General features: G+C 47.0%; 1 protein-coding gene across 12 annotated transcripts; it reads left to right on the top strand.

The window, feature by feature from the left end:
- The first annotated feature begins 778 nt into the window (after nt 1-778).
- ZNF384 (zinc finger protein 384) lies at nt 779-20,390 on the top strand. 12 transcript variants are annotated; one of them, XM_060658560.3, is made up of 13 exons: nt 779-973; nt 1,180-1,241; nt 2,115-2,174; nt 8,459-8,529; nt 8,815-9,052; nt 9,288-9,335; nt 9,540-9,873; nt 10,719-10,811; nt 14,561-14,785; nt 15,491-15,673; nt 17,181-17,259; nt 18,220-18,378; nt 19,021-20,390. In XM_060658560.3, exons 4-13 carry the CDS (start codon nt 8,464-8,466, stop codon nt 19,423-19,425), a joined length of 1,830 nt encoding a protein of 609 aa, XP_060514543.2. In that variant the 5' UTR covers nt 779-973; nt 1,180-1,241; nt 2,115-2,174; nt 8,459-8,463; the 3' UTR covers nt 19,426-20,390. The 12 variants fall into 12 exon arrangements, with proteins under 12 accessions (XP_060514543.2, XP_060514541.2, XP_060514540.2 ...); XM_060658558.3 differs by lacking the exon at nt 1,180-1,241 and having other exon boundaries at nt 790-973; XM_060658557.3 differs by lacking the exon at nt 779-973 and having other exon boundaries at nt 987-1,241.
- Nucleotides 20,391-21,793: the final 1,403 nt, after the last annotated feature.

Raw genomic sequence — 21,793 nt, 5'->3', positions numbered from 1 at the left:
CAAGCAATCCGGCAAGGCTTCCTTAAAAGAGTTCATAGTAAGTGTTCATTTATGCGACGACAAACGTTTACTGACCACTCACTAAATGCCAGGCTCTGAGGATACAGCGGTGAACAATTCACAAGCCCTTGCCCTCACGGACTCGGATATTCCAACGGGAAGAGGTGGACAGCAAACAATATAATATCAGGTGGTGGCGAGTACAATATTTAAAAGTAAAGCAGCGTGAGGAGATAGAGACGTGGACGAAGGCAACAAGAACATAGAAACCCAAAGCCAAGAGTACGTGATGTGGTCAGGGAGAGGTTACCAGTTACTCTTCGGGCCTAAGTAGGGACCTCAAGAAAACAGGTGACACATCCTTATCCTTTCCGGCATATTCAAAGCATGGAGACATTCTTAAGAGTGTAACAAAAAATAATGGTAACTTCCTATATCAACCTATTCTACGCTGACGGAAGGTTAACGGACCCATAGTGTTTTAAGAATTCCTACCTCCTCTCGTACCTGATGCATAATTCATAAACCGGTCGGTTTCCACCCTCCCACTTCCCCAGAAGTCCCTTCCGGAAGCCCGGGACCGCAGTTCTGAAGGTTCAACTTCTGCCCTTAACGGAACCCGCCTTCGCTTCCGTTGTGACGTCACATCCACACAGGGCTCTACCGCGTCGCTGGGCAGAAGCCACTTCCGCCCTTACTAGTCGTAACTTCTGCCCTGAGGATGTCGGAGCGCAGGCAGCGCCGGATGTGCTCTGCCGCTCCCGGAAGTGACTCGACCTTTGCGTTTCCCCCCCCTTTTCCCATTGCCGCCCCCCCTGCATTGCCATTTCCCTCCCTCCCCCCTTTTTCGTTTCCGGCGCTCCCGCCTTCTCTCCGCCGCAGCTCTACTCTGAGGCCGTGGGGGGAGGGAGGGAGGGAGGGGGCGTGGAGGAATCGGGGTTCTCGGGAGCACGAGCTGCAGCACCACTTCCGGGTGAGTGTTAGGGGAGGGAGGGAGGGAGGGGGCCACCCACTGCCTCGCGCCCCCGCCCTGCGGGTGTCTCGCGCGCATTCCGTGCGTGTGAGTGTGTGGGTCTGTCTCGCGCCGAAAGTGCGTGCCCGCGCGCACCGCCTCGCGCTCCCCCCCTCCCCTCGCCCCCTGCTGGTCCTCCCGCCCCATTCGGCTCCCTCCTTTCCCAGCAAACGCCGCCCCTCCCGCGCTCTGGCTCAGGCTCTGGCGCCGCCGCAGCCGTCGCCGACGGGTGAGTCTCGCGCCGCTGCTGCCGGCGCGCGCCAAGCTCTCTGCTCCTCCCCCCTCCCCTTTTCCTTGGGGGGGCGTGGAAGGGGGGGGTCCTCGGTGTGACTGTATGTGTGTCCGTCCCGGAACCGGAAGTGGTTGTGGAGGAGCGGGCGATGGGGAGGAATGGGGGGGCTTAGGGGGCGGGTGTCTGTCTGGTGGGTGGCAGAGTTCAGCTCCCTGGAGGGGAAGGAGGGACGTCCCAAAGAAGGGTGTTTGAGGAAGGGGTGGGGGGCGACATCAGGAGGAGGCTCCCAGGGGCTGTCTCAGGGGAGCGAAGGTTTTCTGGGAACAGCTGGGGTCTCCAGTAGATAGACCACTGTGCAGGCTGAGGGAGGTACTTCTTGGCGCAAGGCCTTGGGTAGGCAGGGGCGAAGTCCTCGTAGAAGTGGGGGGGAGGCCAGAGGAAGTGGCTGGGCCTGAACTGGCACTGTGCCTGACACAAGGGCTTGTGCATCCCCCTAGTCTTCAGCTTTGCCTTCTGAGCCAGTCCTCAGGGGCAGGGGCCCTTCTCTTCTGCCACCTCTTCTGTTCTCTGACCCCTGGTTACCTGTGGCCCTGTGGAACGAAGAAGAACCAGTGCCTGAGCCCAGGAGTGGAACCCAAGCACTGGTGATAGAGTTCATCTTAGTTCCTGAGAATTGGATTTATTTCCCTGTATCCACATAGTGGGTGGCACTACACTCCTTATTATACGATTGCATCTTTGGATTGCTGGTTGGGGGTCCGCCTGCTTTCCAGACTAACTGCTGACAGTCCAAGAATTCCTGAGGTTCTTCGCAGTTCTCAGGTGGCTGCACCCTTACTGGCCCCTGTAACCCAGACAATTTGTTCACAGAAAGTTCAGGAGCCCTGGAAAGGAGAAGGAATAAGACGACAGGAGGAAGAGAGAGAGAGGGTAAGACAATTTTGGCTTAATGGCTTTTCTGGATTGGGGGGAGAAGGGGTCATGATTAAATGGGCTTCTTGGGGACACTGTGACAGAATTCTTCAAGTAATAGCAATTGTAATACTGGTGTTAGCTGGGAGAGAAAAATTATCTCCTGACAATACCCAGGAAGTTTTTGCGTAAAAAGGTAGCGCTGTATCTCATCCATTCCCACTAGTACTCAGAAATGAATTATGAAATGCTCAAGTGAAATCACTAAGCGGGGTTACATTGTGTCCAGAGGAGAAATTTATTCTGCTTTGGGGACAAATGGGCCCCAGTCTCCAGTGTGGTCCTTGTCGTAAAGCTTACGGAATTGTTTTCCTGTATTTGGAACAAGCAGAGTTGAGTTTAGCGTGGGGTTCATATTCTCAATATCGCAGTGGAGTGCTTCGGGTGGATCTGTTGAGTGGTTAGAATCTGACACAGGGTTATTTTAATTTGGTGTGTCAGGATGAAGTTTTCAGGAAAAAAAGAAACAAAAAACAAAAAACGTGGTTTGTGGGTAGTTGGAAGTAAAGTAGATAAAGTTGTATGGAGTGGACTCCAGAACTAGGTCTGCAAGAATTCAAAATATGAAGCTTGATGGGGATAGTGTGTTAGGTACTCTGAAAATGACAATGTTGAGACCCAAAAGAGTTTGAGTTCCAAGCTCATAGAAGTGTCTTCTAAGAACCGATTGCAGGCTGGTTTATAAAATTTATTTCCCATAGGTTTCTGAGCCAAGTTGATGATTAAATATTACGTGCATATCCCCTCTCGTCCAACTGCCCCGCCCCCTTTCCCCTGCCCACTTTATTTATTTATTTATTTATTTATTTATTTATGGCCTCACATTTCCTGGATCCATCATTTATAATGGCATGGGCAGGACCAGGGGAACCACTGTGCCCTTCTTCCCACAGGGTACTGAGTACCATTGGTCCAGCAGTCCCCAGGATAGAAGTTGCTGGCTCAGATTAACAGCTGTGGGGTGGTAGTGGTTCTGTTGGTGTGTTTGGGATAAACCTGTTCTGGTTTATTTTGTACTTGGAAGAGTTCACAGGTAGTAGGAAGGCCCCAAGTTCTATTGGGATGGTCCTTCTTGAATGTCCTTAGAACTGGAGGAAAGAGATTTTGTTTCCTTACTGAGGCGGCGGGGGGAGTCATTGTCTGTGTTTCTTCAAGTTGTTAGCTAATATTGCAGCCTATCTACAATTGTGCTTTTTGGGAGTTTTTCTCACTAGAGTGTCTGAGATCTCTGAGTCAAGTTCTTTCTGTAGTTGAATTTGAGCTGATTGTTCTTTGCATCTCTATTGTTTGTACTTCTAGTTGATGATTACTAAGCTGTAGGCTATAGATCTGATACTTTTGGGTAGTACCTTTGTCATTATGTGGTTTTTATGTAATTGTCAGTGATTGTCATTGGTAGTGCTCATCACGTGGAAGTATTTCTCTAACTCTCTTCCATTCAGGAACACTTCAAAGCATTTTATTTAACCCCCCTCCCCTTTTTTTTAACTGCCTCCCATCACCATATACCTTAGGAATTTGTTTTAAGGGGTTTATTCTCCTCCATCCTCTACTCAGATAGAAACTTAGTAGAATGATAAATTATTCAGAGTCAACCACTGATGTGGGACCTAGAATTAAATTCCAGAAGTCTTAGTTTCTAGGTTCATTCTCCAGCTACTGCACTTGGTTGGCACAAGTCTTTCAAGATTTTGTAAAAGTTTGCTGTGTTAAGAGAATATTGCTTTCCTGAGGAAATGCTGTGCTTTATTTGAAAAACAACAATTGTAGAGAATGTAGTAAGTACCAGGAAAGAGATGGTGGTCTTAACCAGGTCTACCAAAAACCACATGCTGCAGGCAGTGACATCTTTATTTCTGGATGGCGGGTGGCACTATGGAAGGGTGGACAGATGGACAAAGCTCTGGTGCAAGAGTTCAAGTCCTACTAAACGTTTCATGGGTGTTACTTAACGTCTTTTTTCTGCACCTCATCGGTGCTTTTGAGATTTTGTCTGAGATTGGAAAAGAAATATGTAGTTCTCTGACCCTCTGAAAAAAAAATACCATCCAACTTAATTGTAGTAAACCTTATATTAACAGGATAGTTGAGGTATAGTGCAATAGTAAAATTGAAATTAGAACTCAGATTTTTAATCTGCCAGCATTCTTTCTGCCTATTGTTTTTCCTTCTTTCCTGTTCTTTGGGTCTATAATAAAAGCCTTTCACTTCCTTCCCAATGTAGGGTAAACTAGTTCTTTTTATTATTATTAAAATGTTGGCATAATCATCAAAAGTGGCACTCTATGTAGAAATGAGGTTTCCCTGTACTATCATTGGGCTTCTTCAGGTGTTAAGAATGTTGGTATATACCTGCTTGGATGTTGGGATGGTTTGGGGAGAGTTCCTCCATGAAAGATAGAAAGTTAATGGGGCGCCTGGGTGGCTCAGTCAGTTGAGCTTCCGACTTCGGCTCAGGTCATGATCTCGGGGTCTGTGAGTTCGAGCCCCACATCGGGCTCTGTGCTGACAGCTCAGAGCCTGGAGCCTGCTTTGGATTCTGTGTCTCCCTCTCTCTCTGCCCCTCCCCTGCTCATGCTCTGTCGCTTTCTGTCTCAGAAATAAATAAAACATTAAAAAAAATTAAAAAAAAAAAAAAGAAGAAAGATAGAAAGTTAAGAGGTTAATTGGTAAAGTGGACAGTAAACAGCTATTTGAGTGATCTGGCACCTGTTGCCCTGTTACACAACTCCAGGGGGCGCCATTTACATGGTATTCTGGCAAGAGCCTTCCTTCTTGGCTCTCCATTTGATCTCATTTCAGGAATACAGAGATCTAAGTCAGCCTTTTTAGAACAGTAGTATAGCATTTCTCAGATGTCACTTTGCAGGCAAATATTGCTTCTAGTTGGGTGAGCAGAACTTTCCATGTACCCTTCTTTTGGGTGGACTTATTTATCAGAAGCCCACAAGGCACATTTATCATTTTGTCCTAGGACTAGCTGTGGTTTTCTGATCTTCAGTTTTGTTCTCTTAAGAACCAAAGCAGAGGGACAGACTGGGTATCCAGGGAAGCAGAGGAATCTTTTATTCAGTTTATCCCTCTGGATGGTCTGTTCTTTTTACTCTGATTCCATCATTAAGGTGTTTTGTTTTTTCAATGTTTATTTATTTTTGAGAGAGAGAGAGTGCAAGCAGAGGAGGGGCAGAGAGAGAGGGAGACACAGAATCCACAACAGGCTTCAGGCTCTGAGCCGTCAGCACAGAGCCCCACGCGGGGCTCAAATCCATGAACCACAAGATCATGATCTGAGCCGAAGTTGGATGCTTAATCGACTGAGCCACCCAGACTCCTCCCGATTCCATCATTCTAAAATCAGTTATCTTAATGGCCAAGTGAAGTCTTACAGGTTGTGAACAGAAACTATCATCTTTAACTACATTTTGCTCTTACCAAAATTCCACTTTTGGAAACATTTATAGAGAACTACATGGAAAATGTATAATCCATTCCTGGACGTGTTGTAAATTTTAATTGATGCATCAAGTCATAATATCAGAGAGTATGTACTTCAGTTGTAGGGTTTGGTCTCTTGTAGCACCCCCATTCTTAACTGGCTCTTTGGTATCTGCATTCAGATCTCTTTTCTGATATTTACTGTTTGACTCTGTGACTTCAGTTTCTTCATTTGAAAAATGGGGATTACAGTACCTACTTCATAGAATTGCTGTGGTAATTAAATGATACGATAGTTGTGAAGTGCTTAGAACAGTGCCCTGAACACAATAAGCACTTAATAGATGTTGATGGTGATGTTGACCTTGTCCTGTCCTCCACATCACTTTGTATGTCCCCTTTATAAGAACCTGCAGGGTCTATTTCCCTCAGAAACTTTCTCCTGAGCCACTTGTAGGACAATATGAGTGGATGTAATCTTTTTTGGTGAGGAGGGGCATTGTACACAGGAATTCTATCTGAAGATATTATTTTCAGGCTTTCAGTTCCTGCCTCCTAAATTTTCACATCCGTAGTGTGTTTACTTCCTTGACTTTTTAGGGGGAAATTATAATTAGATCCTCCTTTCTTTATTCTCTGGCCTAATTCTCTACTTCATTTCCACCGTATGTCATGACTTTTCTGTATCATTTCTCTCAGCTCGAAGGTTAGACAGATGGGGGTTGTGGGTTATGGTTTGAGCCCCTAGCATTGTTTTCAAAATCTGTGTGTACAGAGTCCAGTGTCCTTCAGTTTACTAAATACAGAATTGCTTACTGGGTGATGAGTCCTATCTTCGAGACAATGGGTAGGTCCAAGATGTGATCTCTGCTTCCCAAAAAGCTCGGCAAGATTGGATCCCCTCAAACTGGGATTTGGTCATTTCTTTTTCAATGTTTATTTATTTATTTCTGAGAGACAGTGCACGTGTGCACGCAGGGGAGGGGCAGAGAGAGAGGGAGACAGGATCTGAAGTGGGCTCTGTGCTGACAGCAGAGAGCCCAATGAGGGGCTCGAACTCACAAACTGCAAGTCCATGACCTGAGCCAAAGTTTGACGCTTAACCAACTAAGCCACTCAGGCGCCCCTATCATTTCTTGATTTCTGTTGCCTAAGAAGGACCTGAGTTAATGCTGGAAGTTAATGCTAAAGTTAATGCTGGAAGGAAAAGGTTAGCACCTGTTTTGGAGACTGTTCTGATGTGTTTTATGAGTTGGGGAGCAGGATTTGTCTGGGGTTGATCCTCAAATCAGTTAATAATGAGCCTTATTTGTGTGAAGTTGTAGTCAGATTTGATGCATTCCTCTCCTCTGCTACTTTTTAGGAAAGAGTAGGTTGAAATTCAGTAGTGCTTCCCTTTATAGGTTTTATGAACATTGAGAGTGCTGTTTAATAGAGCAAAACATGTGATGAGATTTCTGGAGAAGGATAAGGAATGCGGTTACGTCTAGAGTGATGTCCGTTCTGTTTCTCCTCCTTTGTTACAGATCTTTCTTAGTTTCCTTAATCTACTTCTAACCTGTTTCTGTGTCCAGTGTACCTTCTAGCACTTAGTAGCTCTGGTATCTATCTGCCTCCAGAACATCCTCAGCAGGAACCCCCCATGGCTGTAAGCCACAGGTCCTTCTTTCCCACCTGAATCTTGGTTGCTTCTGGTTCGAAAAGCAGCATAACGATAATGTTTATTTCTTGTTGTTCGTCATTTCCCCATTCCATCAGTCTCTTACTCCCTCTTCACCTGCCTTCTGCTGGGCTGGATCCAGAATTTGGGGAAGCTGTTCTTGAATAACTGCAGTTAACATACGGTCTTGCTAGGAGAAGTGATCAGAGTGGGAAAATGAGCGGTGGGATGCCTAGGTTCTGTACCCATCATGATTCTGAGGGTTACTTTTCTTGCTTATTCCTCCCAAAGTTTTAGCTTAATTATCATCCACATACAGAGAAGAATTTGAACGCTTAGAAGCATCATGTGTGAGATATACAGAGCAGGAGTCTAGTACTGTGTATGTGTTTTGGTGCACTGTTGTCCCTATTCTGAATCCCTGTAGGTAGAGATGTGGGGTGCTGCTACTCCCGGCACTGGAACCCTCTTTTAAACTGGTAGTTCCAGGTTCTCACTGCTTGGCTTCGCATGTGTGGTACCCAGTGTGGCACCGTGGGTGTTCTTGGACCTTGGTGGGATCAGTGGGGCATGGTCCCCAGGTAGCATCTGGTACTCAGAAAATATCTTGGTTGTGATTTCCTGCCAATTTTGCTCTTTAATTCCCCTGCGCATTTTGTGTTCCAGCCTAGCTGTGTAGAATGACAGGTATGTCACTTGAAACTCTTTCCCAAGGAAGCTATGTTTGAAGGATAAAGGAAAAGAGCGGGGATAGGTACCCCGACTGTTTTTTAGCCAGTCAGTGATTTGCTTTGTGTGACCTTGGGTACATCCCTTCCCTGCTCATGCCTTCAGCTCCTCTTTTTGTCACCGAAGAAAAGTAATACTGAGTCTCTTTCTAATGGAAGACATTCTGTGGTTAAGCGAGATGTGTTTAAGTTCTTCCACCAGCATCTTGAGAAGGATAGGCTCTGTTGCTCTGTTGGATTTCATGCTGAGTGGCTCTCTAGAACTAATATGGTAGATCCAGAGATCTTCACCGCAGATTCTCAGCCATGTGGTCAGGTCCTGAAGAGGAGGTCAGGAACTCCTCATTGTCTCCTTCTCGGTTGCCAGGTTACTTCAGATTTATTCCTCACTATGATGTGATCTCTCTTTCTTTCTTCAGGTAGAATGGAAGAATCTCACTTCAATTCTAACCCGTACTTCTGGCCTTCTATCCCCACAGTCTCAGGACAGGTAGGTGGTGGTGGTGTTTTTCTCCTCCTTCCCTGTCATGTACTTTTTTCAACTTTTGAGTAGTGAGTTCTAGTACTGTGGAGACTGAAGCAAGATAAATCACGTGCTGCTTCACCAGGTCCCCCACCACCGAGAATTCTAGCGTTTCTGTTTTGGCTTCTCTGGAAGCACAAAGATATGAACTATTTACTCCTTGGAGGACGGACATCGTAAAGAGCTCGGGGAACAGACAAAACCAGGTTCTTTCTGAAGAGGCCGCTCGCCTCCCCTTTCCTTTTCTTTTAGATTGAGAACACGATGTTCATCAACAAGATGAAGGATCAGCTGCTGCCGGAGAAGGGCTGTGGGCTGGCTCCACCCCACTACCCCACCTTGCTGACAGTGCCTGCCTCCGTGTCCCTGCCCTCAGGCATCAGTATGGACACAGAGTCCAAGTCAGACCAGCTGACCCCACATAGCCAGGCGTCTGTTACCCAGAACATCACCGTGGTCCCTGTGCCGTCTACAGGACTGATGACTGCTGGTGAGCCACTCTGCTCTTCTCCAATCTGAGGTGTTGATCTTCCATGATCAGTACCCCAGGCTGGAGGGCTCCAAGGACATGGGGAGTGGGATATGTGTTTGATTACTCAATCACATTTTTATTAAGTGCCTACTGTGTGCCTAGCAATGCGCTAGGCATTGTGGGGGATACAAAGAAGTAGAAGATGCGGTCCCTGCCTTTGAGGAGGTGACATTCTTTCCTTCTCTGAATCAAGGAGTCTCCTGTTCTCAGAGGTGGAGAAGAGAAGGGAGTCAATCAAGGGGTAAATCTCACTGTTACTGGGGGTGGGGTGGGGACAGGGGTTAGGAGACCATTATTTTTCTATAGGGTTTGGGGTTTCCTATATACTCTGGGCTGGGGGGGCGGTGGTGAGGGGTTGATTAGACAATGATCTGGGGGGAAATTAAATAGGATTAGGATCAGGACTGGACAACATGACACCATCTCCTTTTTCTCCCAATCCTAGGTCCCGGTTTGGTAATCACGTCCCCCTCAGGCTCCCTTGTGACCACAGCCTCATCAGCTCAGACCTTCCCCATTTCGGCTCCCATGATTGTCTCAGCTCTTCCCCCTGGCTCACAAGCCCTGCAGGTGGTCCCTGACCTCTCCAAGAAGGTAGCATCAACCCTAACAGAGGAAGGAGGCGGAGGTGGTGGTGGAGGTGGCAATGTGGCTCCTAAGCCCCCTCGGGGCCGGAAGAAGAAGCGGATGCTGGAATCAGGGCTGCCTGAGATGAATGACCCTTATGTCCTCTCCCCTGAGGATGACGATGACCATCAGAAAGACGGCAAGACCTATAGGTAAGAGTCAGAGCCAGGGCAGTGAGGGGCAAGGATCACGGTCTCAGCTCACCTACCCCTTTGTGTCTTGCCCCGGATCAGGCTCCACGCCGACAGCTTTCCACCTCAGGTCCACTTGCATGTCAGGTGCTCTCTTGTGGGGGAGGAAAGTGGGGCTCTTAGCACTTCTCGAGTGACTCTTCCCCAGGATGCAGACCCATTTTACTCCTTTCCTTTTGGGGTAGTCAGCAGTGACTAATTTTTGAATGACATAATGGAGTTTCTTTCTTATGGTAAGGTGTTAGGCTGGCTTTCAGACTCTGTCTCCAGCTCCTTTTTGCTTTCTGCATTTTCCATTCCTATTTTTCTAAGAAACTTTTCTGAAAAGCCCCTGACCTTAACCTGTGTGCCATCCACTGGTTCTTGGGCCACATTTAAGCACTGACCCTGCATGGTGGGGATGATGGGAGGGGTCTCTATAAAAAGGTGGGAGGAATAAGATATCACCCTTTGGCCCTTGGAATATATGCTTATAAAGTGCCTGTTTGCTCACTTTCTAATTCATGAAAGTCATTTTGATTCTGGACTTCCCTTAAGTTGTCCATTGCCAAAAAAGTGTTCTGTTTGCATGTGGTGCTATACGAAAATAATTACAGAGGTAGACTCCCCGCCCTTTGAAAGTTGCAAGTCTTTTAATCCCCTTGAGAACTATCAAGGGCCCTAGTGGGTTTGGGAAATTTGGTCCCGGTGTACAGAGTGGGATAACCACTGTCACAGCTTTGGTGCAGACAGGGGCAGATGTGCATGGCTGGGAGACTGGGTCTGTCCTTAGTGTACCGAGATGGGCAATGTTGTTCCCATTTTAGGAGCGAAGGGAACTGCGGCACAGGAAATGGACAGAGCCTTGGGCTCATGGATTCAGTTCCCGGCTCCACCACGAACTTGCTGTGTGACCCTGGGCAAGTCCTTTCCCCCTCTCTGGGCCTCAGTTTCCTCATCTGTAAAATGGGGAGAATTCTGTTTATGCCTCCCATTTGTTGGGAGTATATATCAGATAAGATTTGAAATGTTGGGAACTTCAGAAGAAAGAGATAAGAAATAGTTGTCATTTAGCATTTATTTTTATTTCTGCTGTATACGTCTACTGTGGAGAGTAGCCACAACTACAGAGTGTTTAAGTTCTTCTTTGTAAGTGAAGAGGAGGGGAGTTGCTATGTAGAAAGTATTGAGCATTGCAGAATCCCAGCCCATAATCTGAAAGTTCATTGCAGCTTTATTATTACAGGTGTATCCCACCTTATACAATAAAAGTGTTCCTGGAAAATGTTTACATCATATCATTTTATAAAGGTACCTGACAAGTTTGATTCATTTAAAAGCATCTTCTATATATCATTTCATAAAATCAAAGTCCCTTTTATTTTATATAAATCCGGATTTTTATGTATTTGCTTAAAGTGAGGTCATTGTGACATGGAGATACACCTATATAAAGTGTGTCGTTGTAAGACTGATGGGCTAGGTCCCTGACATCCTATGCTGCTTTGCACATGGATCAGGGTCCTCTGATTCTGTCAAGGGTTTTTTTTGTTGTTGTTGTTTTGTGGTTTTTGTTTTTTGTTTTTGTTTTTTTGCTTGCTTATTTTTTGGACCCACATTAAAGCTATTTCTGGACTTCCCAAAGTGTGTCTATGGGAAGAAATGTGAATATGCAATTGGAAGGAAGTCCTGGTAGCATTTTCTACACTCTCAGTGTATTGGGAAGTCTTGAGAGGCCCCACACCCAGGTGACTAAAGAAAACTGAAATTTAAGGGCGCCTAATTATATTCTAGGTGAATGGAATTTCTTCAGAAACTCAGAACTCTGAATTTTCAAAGCAGTCTTTTTAATCACAAAAAATCCCTATTTCCATGCATGTTTGAGTCAACCACATTCATTCCTGTGGTCAGTGACATTTGACTGAGTATTGTTGGACTAGGGTTCTATTAGTCTGGGCAAGTCAACTTATTTCTAGTTCTTTGTTCCCATCTGTAAAATGGGAAGATCAGTCATGGCCCCCATCTATCATGTGTTTTTGAGGGAAAATCAAGAGTATTTGAAATTATTTTTTAGTATCTTAGGGAAAAAAATGGGATGGTAATTCAGTTGTTATTGTGAACAAGGTCATTGCACTGTGTGCTTCCAGAAGGGCCCCATTAGTATGTTGGATGTGAATGGTGCCCCCTGGAGTTGTGCACCTAGCTATATGGGGTGGTAGCTTTTCTGCCTCCTGCTATCTGCCCACTGCCACAATACTCCTAAGTCAGATTTCTTTCCAGCTACAACACCTTGCATTAAAAGACTTGGACTCTTTTATCTGGCTTCATAGCATTTCACAGTTGGAAATACTTTAATGGTCACCTAATCCAGTTTCTTCCCTGTAGTTTAGTCTTCTACACATTCCTGGCAGATGACAGTCTGCCTCTCCTTGAATACCTCTAGTGTGAGGAATCTTTAAAATTAGGTTAGAATCATAGCTTTGTAGTGAATAGCTGTTTGCCCTTTGGCAAATTACTTAACCTTTCTGAGCCTTCGTGTTCCTTTCTGTAAAACAGGGATAATGCTTGCTAGGCTGTTGTGAGGAGTGGAGACAGTGTGTTTAAAGTGCCTAACGGGTGTGGTGCCCTCACAGTATCAGGCACAACAACAAATGGCAACTATGATTTTCATTACTCTGATCATTGCTGTACCTTCTACCTTTCGAGAGGGCTTATTTTGTTGCCAGTCCATTGTCTATGACTTTAAGTTTTGCGGATTCTCTAGTTGAACTTTGATGAAGAGGGTTATTTTCTCTTTTATAGTTAATTTCATACTAAGGGTGCAGTTGTGTGTTCCACACTCACACACAAACTATGAGCTTGTGTTTGAGTTAAAACGGTACATGTTGTTCCACTTGTCTGAGGAATTTTAGCAACCAAGGGAAATTATTTTGTATCTTCAGTACTGTTCCCCTCAAGTGACAATGTGTCCAGTTTCTGACTTCAGTGAAATGTATAGTAGCATGAGCTCATCCGTCAGCACTGGTATGTTAACATTAGTGCAATTGAATTATTAGAGAACACTTGGCTTACCTTTGTTCTGAGTATTTGCTGGCCCTGGAGGCAGATATGTATCTCTCCATTTTACAGACCAGAAAATTGAGGTCTAGATTGATGAGCAAGCCTGTAATCGAACACTGAGTAGAGCCCAGGTGTCCAGACTAACATTGGCTGTGTCCTTTGGGCCATACTAACTATAAACAGAACCTCCCCACCACCCATATAATGGCTGGGCAAGCCAAACAACAGCCAAGGATTGGTAAACTGGGAATTGGATTTCCTTCATAGTTACCAAGTGACCAGGGAAATAGAAATTGACCTTAACGATTGGAATTTTAGTGGAAACATTAATATAGGAGCCACACCTCCAAGTACCGTGATATTTTTTTTTTCCTCTGAGGAATGCAGAGTTCTTTTTAGTCGTGATCTCAGTTATTTTCTAAAGATTTCTCCTGGGATCCGAAAAAAGCCGAAACCATCACTCTGCACCATCCCCAGCCCCGATGATAGGGAGAAGTTGAGGAGGAACCAAAGCAGAGGGACTTTTTCCCCAGTTGCCTGGCTTCCAGGTGCTGCCCTTTCTGCCAGCTCACACTGTGCACTGTGGGGTTGTTTAGGAATGAGAGCATTCCAGCTCACACACAGATAGCACTTCCTCGATAAAGGCTGAATAGTTGTGGCTTATCCTGCTCAGAGGCCTCCTTACTTGATGCTGTTGGGCAATGTCAGAACAGGAAGGATTACCAACCAGGTGATGGGGGAAAGTGTACCAGCTGCTGTTGATGTTATCCCCGAGTGCTGACTTGAGCTCCATGTGCTAGGGAAGAGGAAAGGTTTGGCATGGAAGCTCAGGCATGGAAGCTTGGAAGATTTCACAAATCTTTTCCTCCTCGGTGTTTGAGGGCGACAGCCCACTTCTAACAGCAACCTCAGCTCTTTGTAAAAGCGGTTCCCTCACTTTATCGCCAAGGGGCTCAGGGATGGTGGTGGTCGGTGGAACATCAGATGCACAGTGGAGGCCAGATGTATATGATTTCGAAAAGCCCCTTCCACGTAATTCCGATCCTTTTCCACCCCTATCCCTCTAGGAATCACTGGCAAAAAGGAAGTAGGAGAGAATCTGAGAGAAGACAATTATCTGAGGAGACAGGAGAGAAGCCCTTCTGGGGAATGTAGTCAGTTTGTCCTCATTATCGTCTCAGGAACTTGGGAGATACCTGAGAGATGTACTTTATGCATGGGAAGTTGGGGGAAGGAGCTCTCTTTTAAAGTCTGAAATAAAGTTACAGGCAGAAGGAAAACAGAAGTTAGCTGATACTGCTGGCCCGATGAAATCCGCATCAGCCTAGAGCCGATAATAAGATTTTCCTGTCTTTTCTGGTTGAATTCTTGTTTCTGTACACACTTAGGGAGTCCAGTCACTCAGCAGACATGTACTGAATATTTGTATTGTGTGGGTCTGTATTAGTTTAGTCTATAAAGAGGAGTAGAACAGATCCTCCCCTCAGGGGCCTTACAACATAGTTGTAGTAAGAGAGATCAGATAGGCTGGCTTCTGTGGAAGTGGAGGGAGGGTTCAGCAGTGCTCTGTCAGTGGGAAGGTTCTAACCGCTGCCCTTGCTTGGCCCAGGTGCCGGATGTGCTCACTGACATTCTACTCAAAGTCGGAGATGCAGATCCACTCCAAGTCACACACCGAGACCAAGCCCCACAAGTGCCCGCACTGCTCCAAGACCTTCGCCAACAGCTCCTACCTGGCCCAGCACATCCGCATCCACTCAGGGGCCAAGCCCTACAGTTGTAACTTCTGTGAGAAATCCTTCCGCCAGCTCTCCCACCTCCAGCAGCACACCCGGTAAGGCTGCTCTTGGTTTTATCCCATCACCCAGCTGCAGACCCCTTACCCTAAGGCCACGTTGCCTGAGCCTTCTCTTCTGTCCTCGTGGTTTCTTTTTTCCCTTGTGACTTTGCCCTTTGGGAGCCTCAGTTCGCTCTCATTACTGTCTGTGAAAAATAAACTATGTATTTTAGCAGTTTGCAGGGGCCTGGGAAATTGTGGTCTCCAATCCCAAAGTCTGGAACAGTTTTTGTGGTTTCTCTCTTTGTTTGTGTTTGGAAATCTTCTGCAGAGCAGGCCCTGCTTATACTGTATGCTTCAGTTCAGAGCCAAGGTGTGCATTCAACTTCAGGTCCATGGGGAACAGGCGGTATTTGGTCTTTGTTGAAAGTACTGTTTGGAATCAGGGTATATGTGGTGAGTGTGTAAGCTTAGAACAAAGCAGAGGGCTGACAAGACTGAGACCGTTAAGGTTACCAGGAGCCAGGGGCCGCGGCTCTGCATCACCTCACTGCCATTCTAGCCACCGACGTAAGATCAGCAGCGACCTAGATCTGGGTGTCCTCGCCATTAGCCTCTCCAGGCCGGAGTATGTTTGGGAGGAGGGAGGAGGGGGTGCTCTCATCCGTCAAGCAACATCATTTCACCCAGCAGAGAGCTGAGCCCGTGGTGTCGAACTGCTTCCTCCTCCCCCCTTCCCTCCTCTCCTCTCCTCTCCGGCAGGATCCACTCCAAGATGCACACGGAGACCATCAAGCCCCACAAGTGCCCGCACTGCTCCAAGACCTTCGCCAACACCTCCTACCTGGCCCAGCACCTCCGAATCCACTCGGGGGCCAAGCCCTACAACTGTTCCTACTGCCAGAAGGCCTTCCGCCAGCTCTCCCACCTCCAGCAGCACACACGGTAAGGGAGAGTGGCGGGCTACTGCCCCCGCCCCGCTGGCATGCCCTCCCCACCCCCGCCCCGGACACACACAACAACCCGCATGCGGGGGGCGGGGGAGAGACCTGGCCGGAGGAGCATACGACTGGCGTCTGGGAGAAGAAGAAACAACAACCCTGGAGTGGACGCTCGAGAGAACCTTTCTGGGGCACAAGCTGCGCTGGGGAGATGCAATGACTGTGTGGCTTGGGAGGAAGAGACTCAGCTGGAGCAGAGACAACTTCTGCCTTCATTTCTCTCCCTGAAAACACCAATACGCACATGTTGCAAGATTTTCTCCTGGATGCCGAAGCAAGGGCATTTGGTTGGAGAAGACCATACCTCTAGCCCTTAGGGCACCATGTATGAACAGAAAATGTAATCAGACTTTTTTCGCTGGGTCTCAGCCTGGTGACACCTACAGCAATAAGCAAGGCTCTGAGGGATGCCAGGAATAGAGAAGAGAACGAAACATGTCTGAAATGATCACAGAGAACCGGCAAATGAAATGAAAAAGCTCCTGCTTCATAAGGATGCCCACTGTTTGTCCCATGAATCTGGAGTGACTAGGAGGGAGTGAACCTGCCACCTGGAAGAGTTGATGACATCCTTCATCAGTATCTCAAGTTGAACTGCAATCCAAAACTCTTACTGGCCAGAGGCCTTCTCACCTGGCTGTTTCTGGACATGGTGATCCCTCTCAAAGTGGTCAGATACCTTGTTTTGCGAAGAGGAGAAGTCGGGCTTTCCTCACAAGGAGACAGACTCGTCCTGTGATGTTTCCAAGATTTTATACTGGAGGTCCAGAAAAGCAGCTGGTCACAAAGATAGTTCTGAAGTCCCCGATAAGTAGCAGGTGTCTGCGGACCCTCAAGTCCTTGGCTCATCTCAGTGGAGGGCCCTGTAGTGTTTGGGAAAGAGGTCAAATTGGTACTAAAGTAGGCATCTCCTGCCGTTAGGGGGCTGGACTCGGAAAAGCCCCAAGGAGTTTCCATGAGTATTAATATCACTGCTGCTCTCCATAATTAGCATAACTCTGCTGTTCTTTGACACCAGAACTTTTTCTGGGAGTGGTGCTCAAGGCTGAGGGCATAGCTTCTGGTTGTATTGTGGGGGCCAAGGAAGAAGTGTTCTGTGTTTCTTTTCAGTGTGTTCACCGTATGTTTTTGAACATTCATCAGGGACAGCTACTATAGTCGCTGACTTGTATGCCAAATTAGGGACTGCCTGTCTCTTGGCTGCCAAGCTGCCGGTTCCTCCTCCCCCGGCAGAGGAGCCCAGCTTGAACTGAGTGATGGAGACAGTGAGCAGAGATCAGGCACTATGGTGTGATCCGTGTCAGAGAGGAGCTGAGGCTGGGACCTCCTGGAAACCCAGCTTGAACTCCTGTAGGAGGGCAGGCATGACCTTGAGGAGGTTTGTGAACGAACTGATCCCTGAGTGGCCTTGCTGACCTCCTTTCCCTTTCTTCTTTTCTCATCCTATGCAGAATCCACACCGGTGACAGACCATACAAATGTGCACACCCAGGCTGTGAGAAAGCCTTCACGCAGCTCTCCAATCTGCAGGTAAATGTTCCACCTTCCACATGAGGCCTTGTGTCTGACACTGGGCTCAAAGTGCCATTTGACTAGTACAGTGGTTCCTGAACTTTTTCAGGACCTGTTTACACCCTTAATAATTATTGGGAAACCCAAAGAGTTTTTGTTGATGTGAGTACAGAGAATGTAAAACTGAAAAACTTGAAAGCATATTTAGTGACTCATTTAAAGATAACAAACCCATTGCATACTAACATTAACCTATTTCCAAACATATGCCCACTCCCCCCAAAATGGAAAGAATGGCATCGTTTTACACTTTGCATGTTTTTTAGTGTCTAGCTTACCAGAAGATGGCTACCTTCCTGCTGCGTTCAGTCTTTGTGACATCACGCATTGTGTGATCTCTGTACAGTCATGAGAGAATGAGCATGAAAAGGCCAACATAGTCTTATTATCATTTTGAAAGCAGTTTTGACTTTGGGGGCCCTGTGGAAAAGTCTTGGTATTCCCTAGTGTCCCCTCCGCTTCGCTTTGGGAACCACCGGGCCGGTGGAGCCAGTATAGCCATCCTTCTCACTTTCCAGGATCCTGGGATGTGCTGCAGGAGATACATACACCTCTTCCCTTTGCCTGTAACTCCTCAAGTTTTACTGAGCAGCTTCCCAGGGCGCCTGGGTGGCTCAGTCGGTTTAGCATCTGACTTTGGCTCATGATCACACGGTTCCTGAATTCGAGCCCTGCATTGGGCTCTCTGCTGTCCACACAGAGCCCGTTTCGGATCCCGTCTGCTCTGTCTGCACCTCCCCTGTTCACTCTTTTCCCTGAAAAAGAAACATAAAAAAAAAAAAAGGCAATTTGCATTGCCTTCCGATGGAAAGAGAATCTGGAAGGCTGACACCCAGCTCGGGGCTTTTCCATTAAGGTCACAGAGGCAGGAAGGAAGAGCCCAAGGTCCTCATCCTGATTCTTTCCTCATTTTCCCAGTCCCACAGGCGGCAGCACAACAAAGATAAACCCTTCAAGTGCCACAACTGTCACCGGGCGTACACGGACGCAGCCTCACTAGAGGTGCACCTATCTACGCATACGGTGAAGCATGCCAAGGTGTATACCTGCACTATCTGTAGTCGGGCATACACGTCGGTGAGTGCGCAGTGCCTTCCCTTTACTTCCCTCTGGGCCTATGAGACCACACGGTCCACTTCGCCCCACCTCTCTGGATAAAGAGCTGTTGCCTTGAATATGCTTGCTCCCTAGCTCCCAACTTAACCGGAATCGATAAAGAGAACAGAAATGACATAGACATGTAGCTCGGGAATTGAGGGGGATGCCTGAGCTCTTAAGCCTATAGAGAAAGATTGCTAAGCAATGATTCTTTGTTTTGTTTTGTTTCGTTTTTTGGTTTTTTTTTGGCTAAGCGGTGATTCTTAATTTTACTTAAATACAAGGCAAAATAATGCAACTTGCAACTTGCAGTTTTGGGAGAAAGATTTTTTAAATGGCTCCAGGAAAAGGTGGTAAAGTTGTTCCATTCAAAGATCTTTGAGAAAATGACCGCTTTCCCTGTGCCAACTGAATGCCCCCTGTGACTCCAAAGGTCTCCCTCTCCTTTCTGCCCAGTATTGAACACTGAAAGAGTCTTCTGGAAAGAATTTGCCCGTGGCTCCAGAATGTCCCCGTATAAGTATGGCTCTATTTGAAGTAAAGTAAGAGCCCAGGATGCCAGTTATAAGTAACCTCTTTTCTTCTCTTTAATCCCTCAACTCTTTTTCACATCTCCTTCAGGAAACGTACCTTATGAAACATATGCGCAAACACAACCCTCCTGATCTCCAGCAACAAGTGCAGGCGGCAGCGGCGGCAGCGGCGGTGGCCCAGGCCCAGGCCCAGGCCCAGGCCCAGGCTCAGGCTCAGGCCCAGGCCCAGGCCCAGGCTCAAGCCCAAGCCCAGGCTCAAGCCCAGGCCTCCCAGGCATCGCAGCAGCAGCAGCAGCAACAGCAGCCACAGCCACCACACTTCCAGTCCCCTGGGGCAGCCCCCCAGGGTGGGGGTGGTGGGGACAGCAACCCCAACCCTCCACCCCAGTGTTCCTTTGACCTGACCCCCTATAAGACGGCGGAGCATCATAAGGACATCTGCCTCACTGTCACCACCAGCACCATCCAGGTGGAGCACCTGGCCAGCTCGTAGAGACCTGTGCTGCCACCCACTGGGAAGAGGGGAAAGAAGTTCTGGTCCCTTCTTTCTCCAACTTCTCTTGGTGGGAAAAGTCTTCTTTCTTGACAGGCCTTGCCTCCATCTCCTTGGGCCTCAGGCACGGCCTTCCTACACAGGATACCATGCTTATTCTCAACTCCTCTTCAAAAGGAATATCAGCCCTCCTGATTGGCAAAGGAATAAGGAGCTGGTAGTGTAATCCAGCAGCCTCCCCTTCCAAGCATAGCTTTTCAAAATTGGGGGTTGGTGCTCAAGGGAGGGATTTGCTATGACCTCATAGAAACGTTTCCAGTGTGGGCACTTACCCTCTCGTTACCCTCATAATCCTCAAAAGTTGGGGCTGGTGGAAGACTAGAGGCTGGTCCTCCCAGATCTCTGAGAGAAGGGAGCCCTAAATGCAACCAGCCTCCTGTTCTGTTCTTGCCTGCAAAAGAACGGAGGTTTCTCCCACGCCCCGATGAGCGGGAGCCGTCTTCCCCTCGTGGTCTCACTTCACTTCCTACCTAATGCTGGAAGAGGGAGATTTCAGTGGGGGTCAGACCCCCTTTATTTGTAAAGGGGCAAGGGCTGAGATGTGGTCCCCAAGGGGCCAGAGATCCCCAAAATGGTCAAGGGTGGCTTAGAAGCGTGGGTTATGGTTTTCCTTGGGGCCTCCCCTTCTCTGCCAGCCAAGGCCCTATACTCGGTCTCCCAGTCCCAAAGCCAGAGGAGCTGTGGGAGCTTTGTGTTCTTTATGAAAGCCCAAAACAAAGGGTGTTGCAGAGAAGGGAGAGTTCAGGGCAAACACAAGGACTGGACTTAGCTCCCTAGGTGCCACGGTCAATTGCCGGACACGGATTTATATATAAATATATATATAAATATATATATATACCCACTCATCACGGCCATCTTTGTTGTAACCATTTCTGTGTTTATAAATGCATTATCTCTCAGAATTTTCATATTTGATGTTTTGTTTATTTTTGTCTTTTTTGTTTTTCTCCACCCTGTCTTCTGGCCAATGGCATTTTTATTTCCTTTTGCCCTTTTTGTTTGTTTTTAAACCATGGCAGATTTCAGAGAAAAGACAAAATGAAAAAAAATCAGGAAATCAGTTGTTATAAAGCAATTTAAAATGAAGAAAAAAAAAAACTTATGTACAAACCAAGGGGTGTTTTTAGAACCTTGTATAGAAATAAATTCGTGTAAAAGGATCAGAGGCAGTGGAGCTACTGATGTGAGCGAGCATGGGAAGAAGCTATCTGGGGAGATGTTCAAGGACAGTACTAAGGATTTACACTAGAGTGTGTGTCTGTGAAGAGTGAATGCTGTGTGATGAGGCTCTGTGTGTGTGTCCCCTAGTGTAAAAGGGCACAGCTTTGATAATTCAAGTGAAATCTTGGTTTATGAGAGTTTCTACATACAGATCTTGTCAAGGGGACTGTGATGCCTAAGTCTGTGACAGCAAGGTTTCAGTCATGTGTTAATAAAACCACGAAGCTCCCTGTCAAAGAAATAGAAACATGCCCTCTTGAAAGGGCCTACGCTCCTGCCTGAGCATCACTGGGCTCGGTTGTAATTCCAACTGGCAATGTGTGTACATACATGTATCTATTATCCTATCCATATATGTAGGTTTGCAGTGGTGGAAGCCATAACCAGAACTGAGTAGCGAGGCAGGACAGTTGTAGTGCTGAGCAGAATGTGGTCAGGAAACCTGGACTTTCGCCTTGGCTTTACCGCCAACCGGTGTTGACTGAGAAGCTTCAGCCGTTAAGGGATTGGACTAGATCACCTCCAAGATTCCTTTTTGAGAATTAAAAACCTTTAAGCACTGAAAAAGTTGTGACAAAGCGCCCAACACCCAACGGTGTGGCTGTCCTCTGTGTACGGCTGGGGAACTGTGCTCATTACCTGGTGGGATTTGTATAGTCAATGAAATGATGCCCACTTAAGTTTTGGGCTCAGCTAGTCTGTTGGGTGGACATCCAAGATCTCTCAATCTGTGGTGTGGCACTAATGAATGTATCCCATATGACAAAATATGTCCGTGTGTGTTAGCTTCCTGAATATTACTTTTTTCGCCTGCTCTCACCAATTGCTGAAAATGCCCTGACCGTCCTATCTTCACCACAAGTATTAGAACCAGAATCTACTCTTTTTAAGGATTCATTCACACTCACTCGTAGCAGGAACTCTATGAGGTAGGTCTTGTTATTCTCACAGAGAAGGACATAGGCACAGAGATTAAATTGCTTATCCAGGGACATGACAGAGTGGTCTTCTAGATCCAACTGCTGTATCTTACCACCTGCTCAGTAGTAAACCTGAGGTTTCACCTTACCTTTCTTCACATACT

The sequence above is a fragment of the Panthera onca genome, chromosome B4 (assembly GCF_046562875.1).
Source record: "Panthera onca isolate mPanOnc1 chromosome B4, mPanOnc1 haplotype 2, whole genome shotgun sequence".
NCBI lineage: Eukaryota > Metazoa > Chordata > Mammalia > Carnivora > Felidae > Panthera > Panthera onca.
The sequence above is the reverse complement of the archived record's forward strand: the minus strand, read 5'-3'. Positions and strand labels throughout refer to the sequence as shown.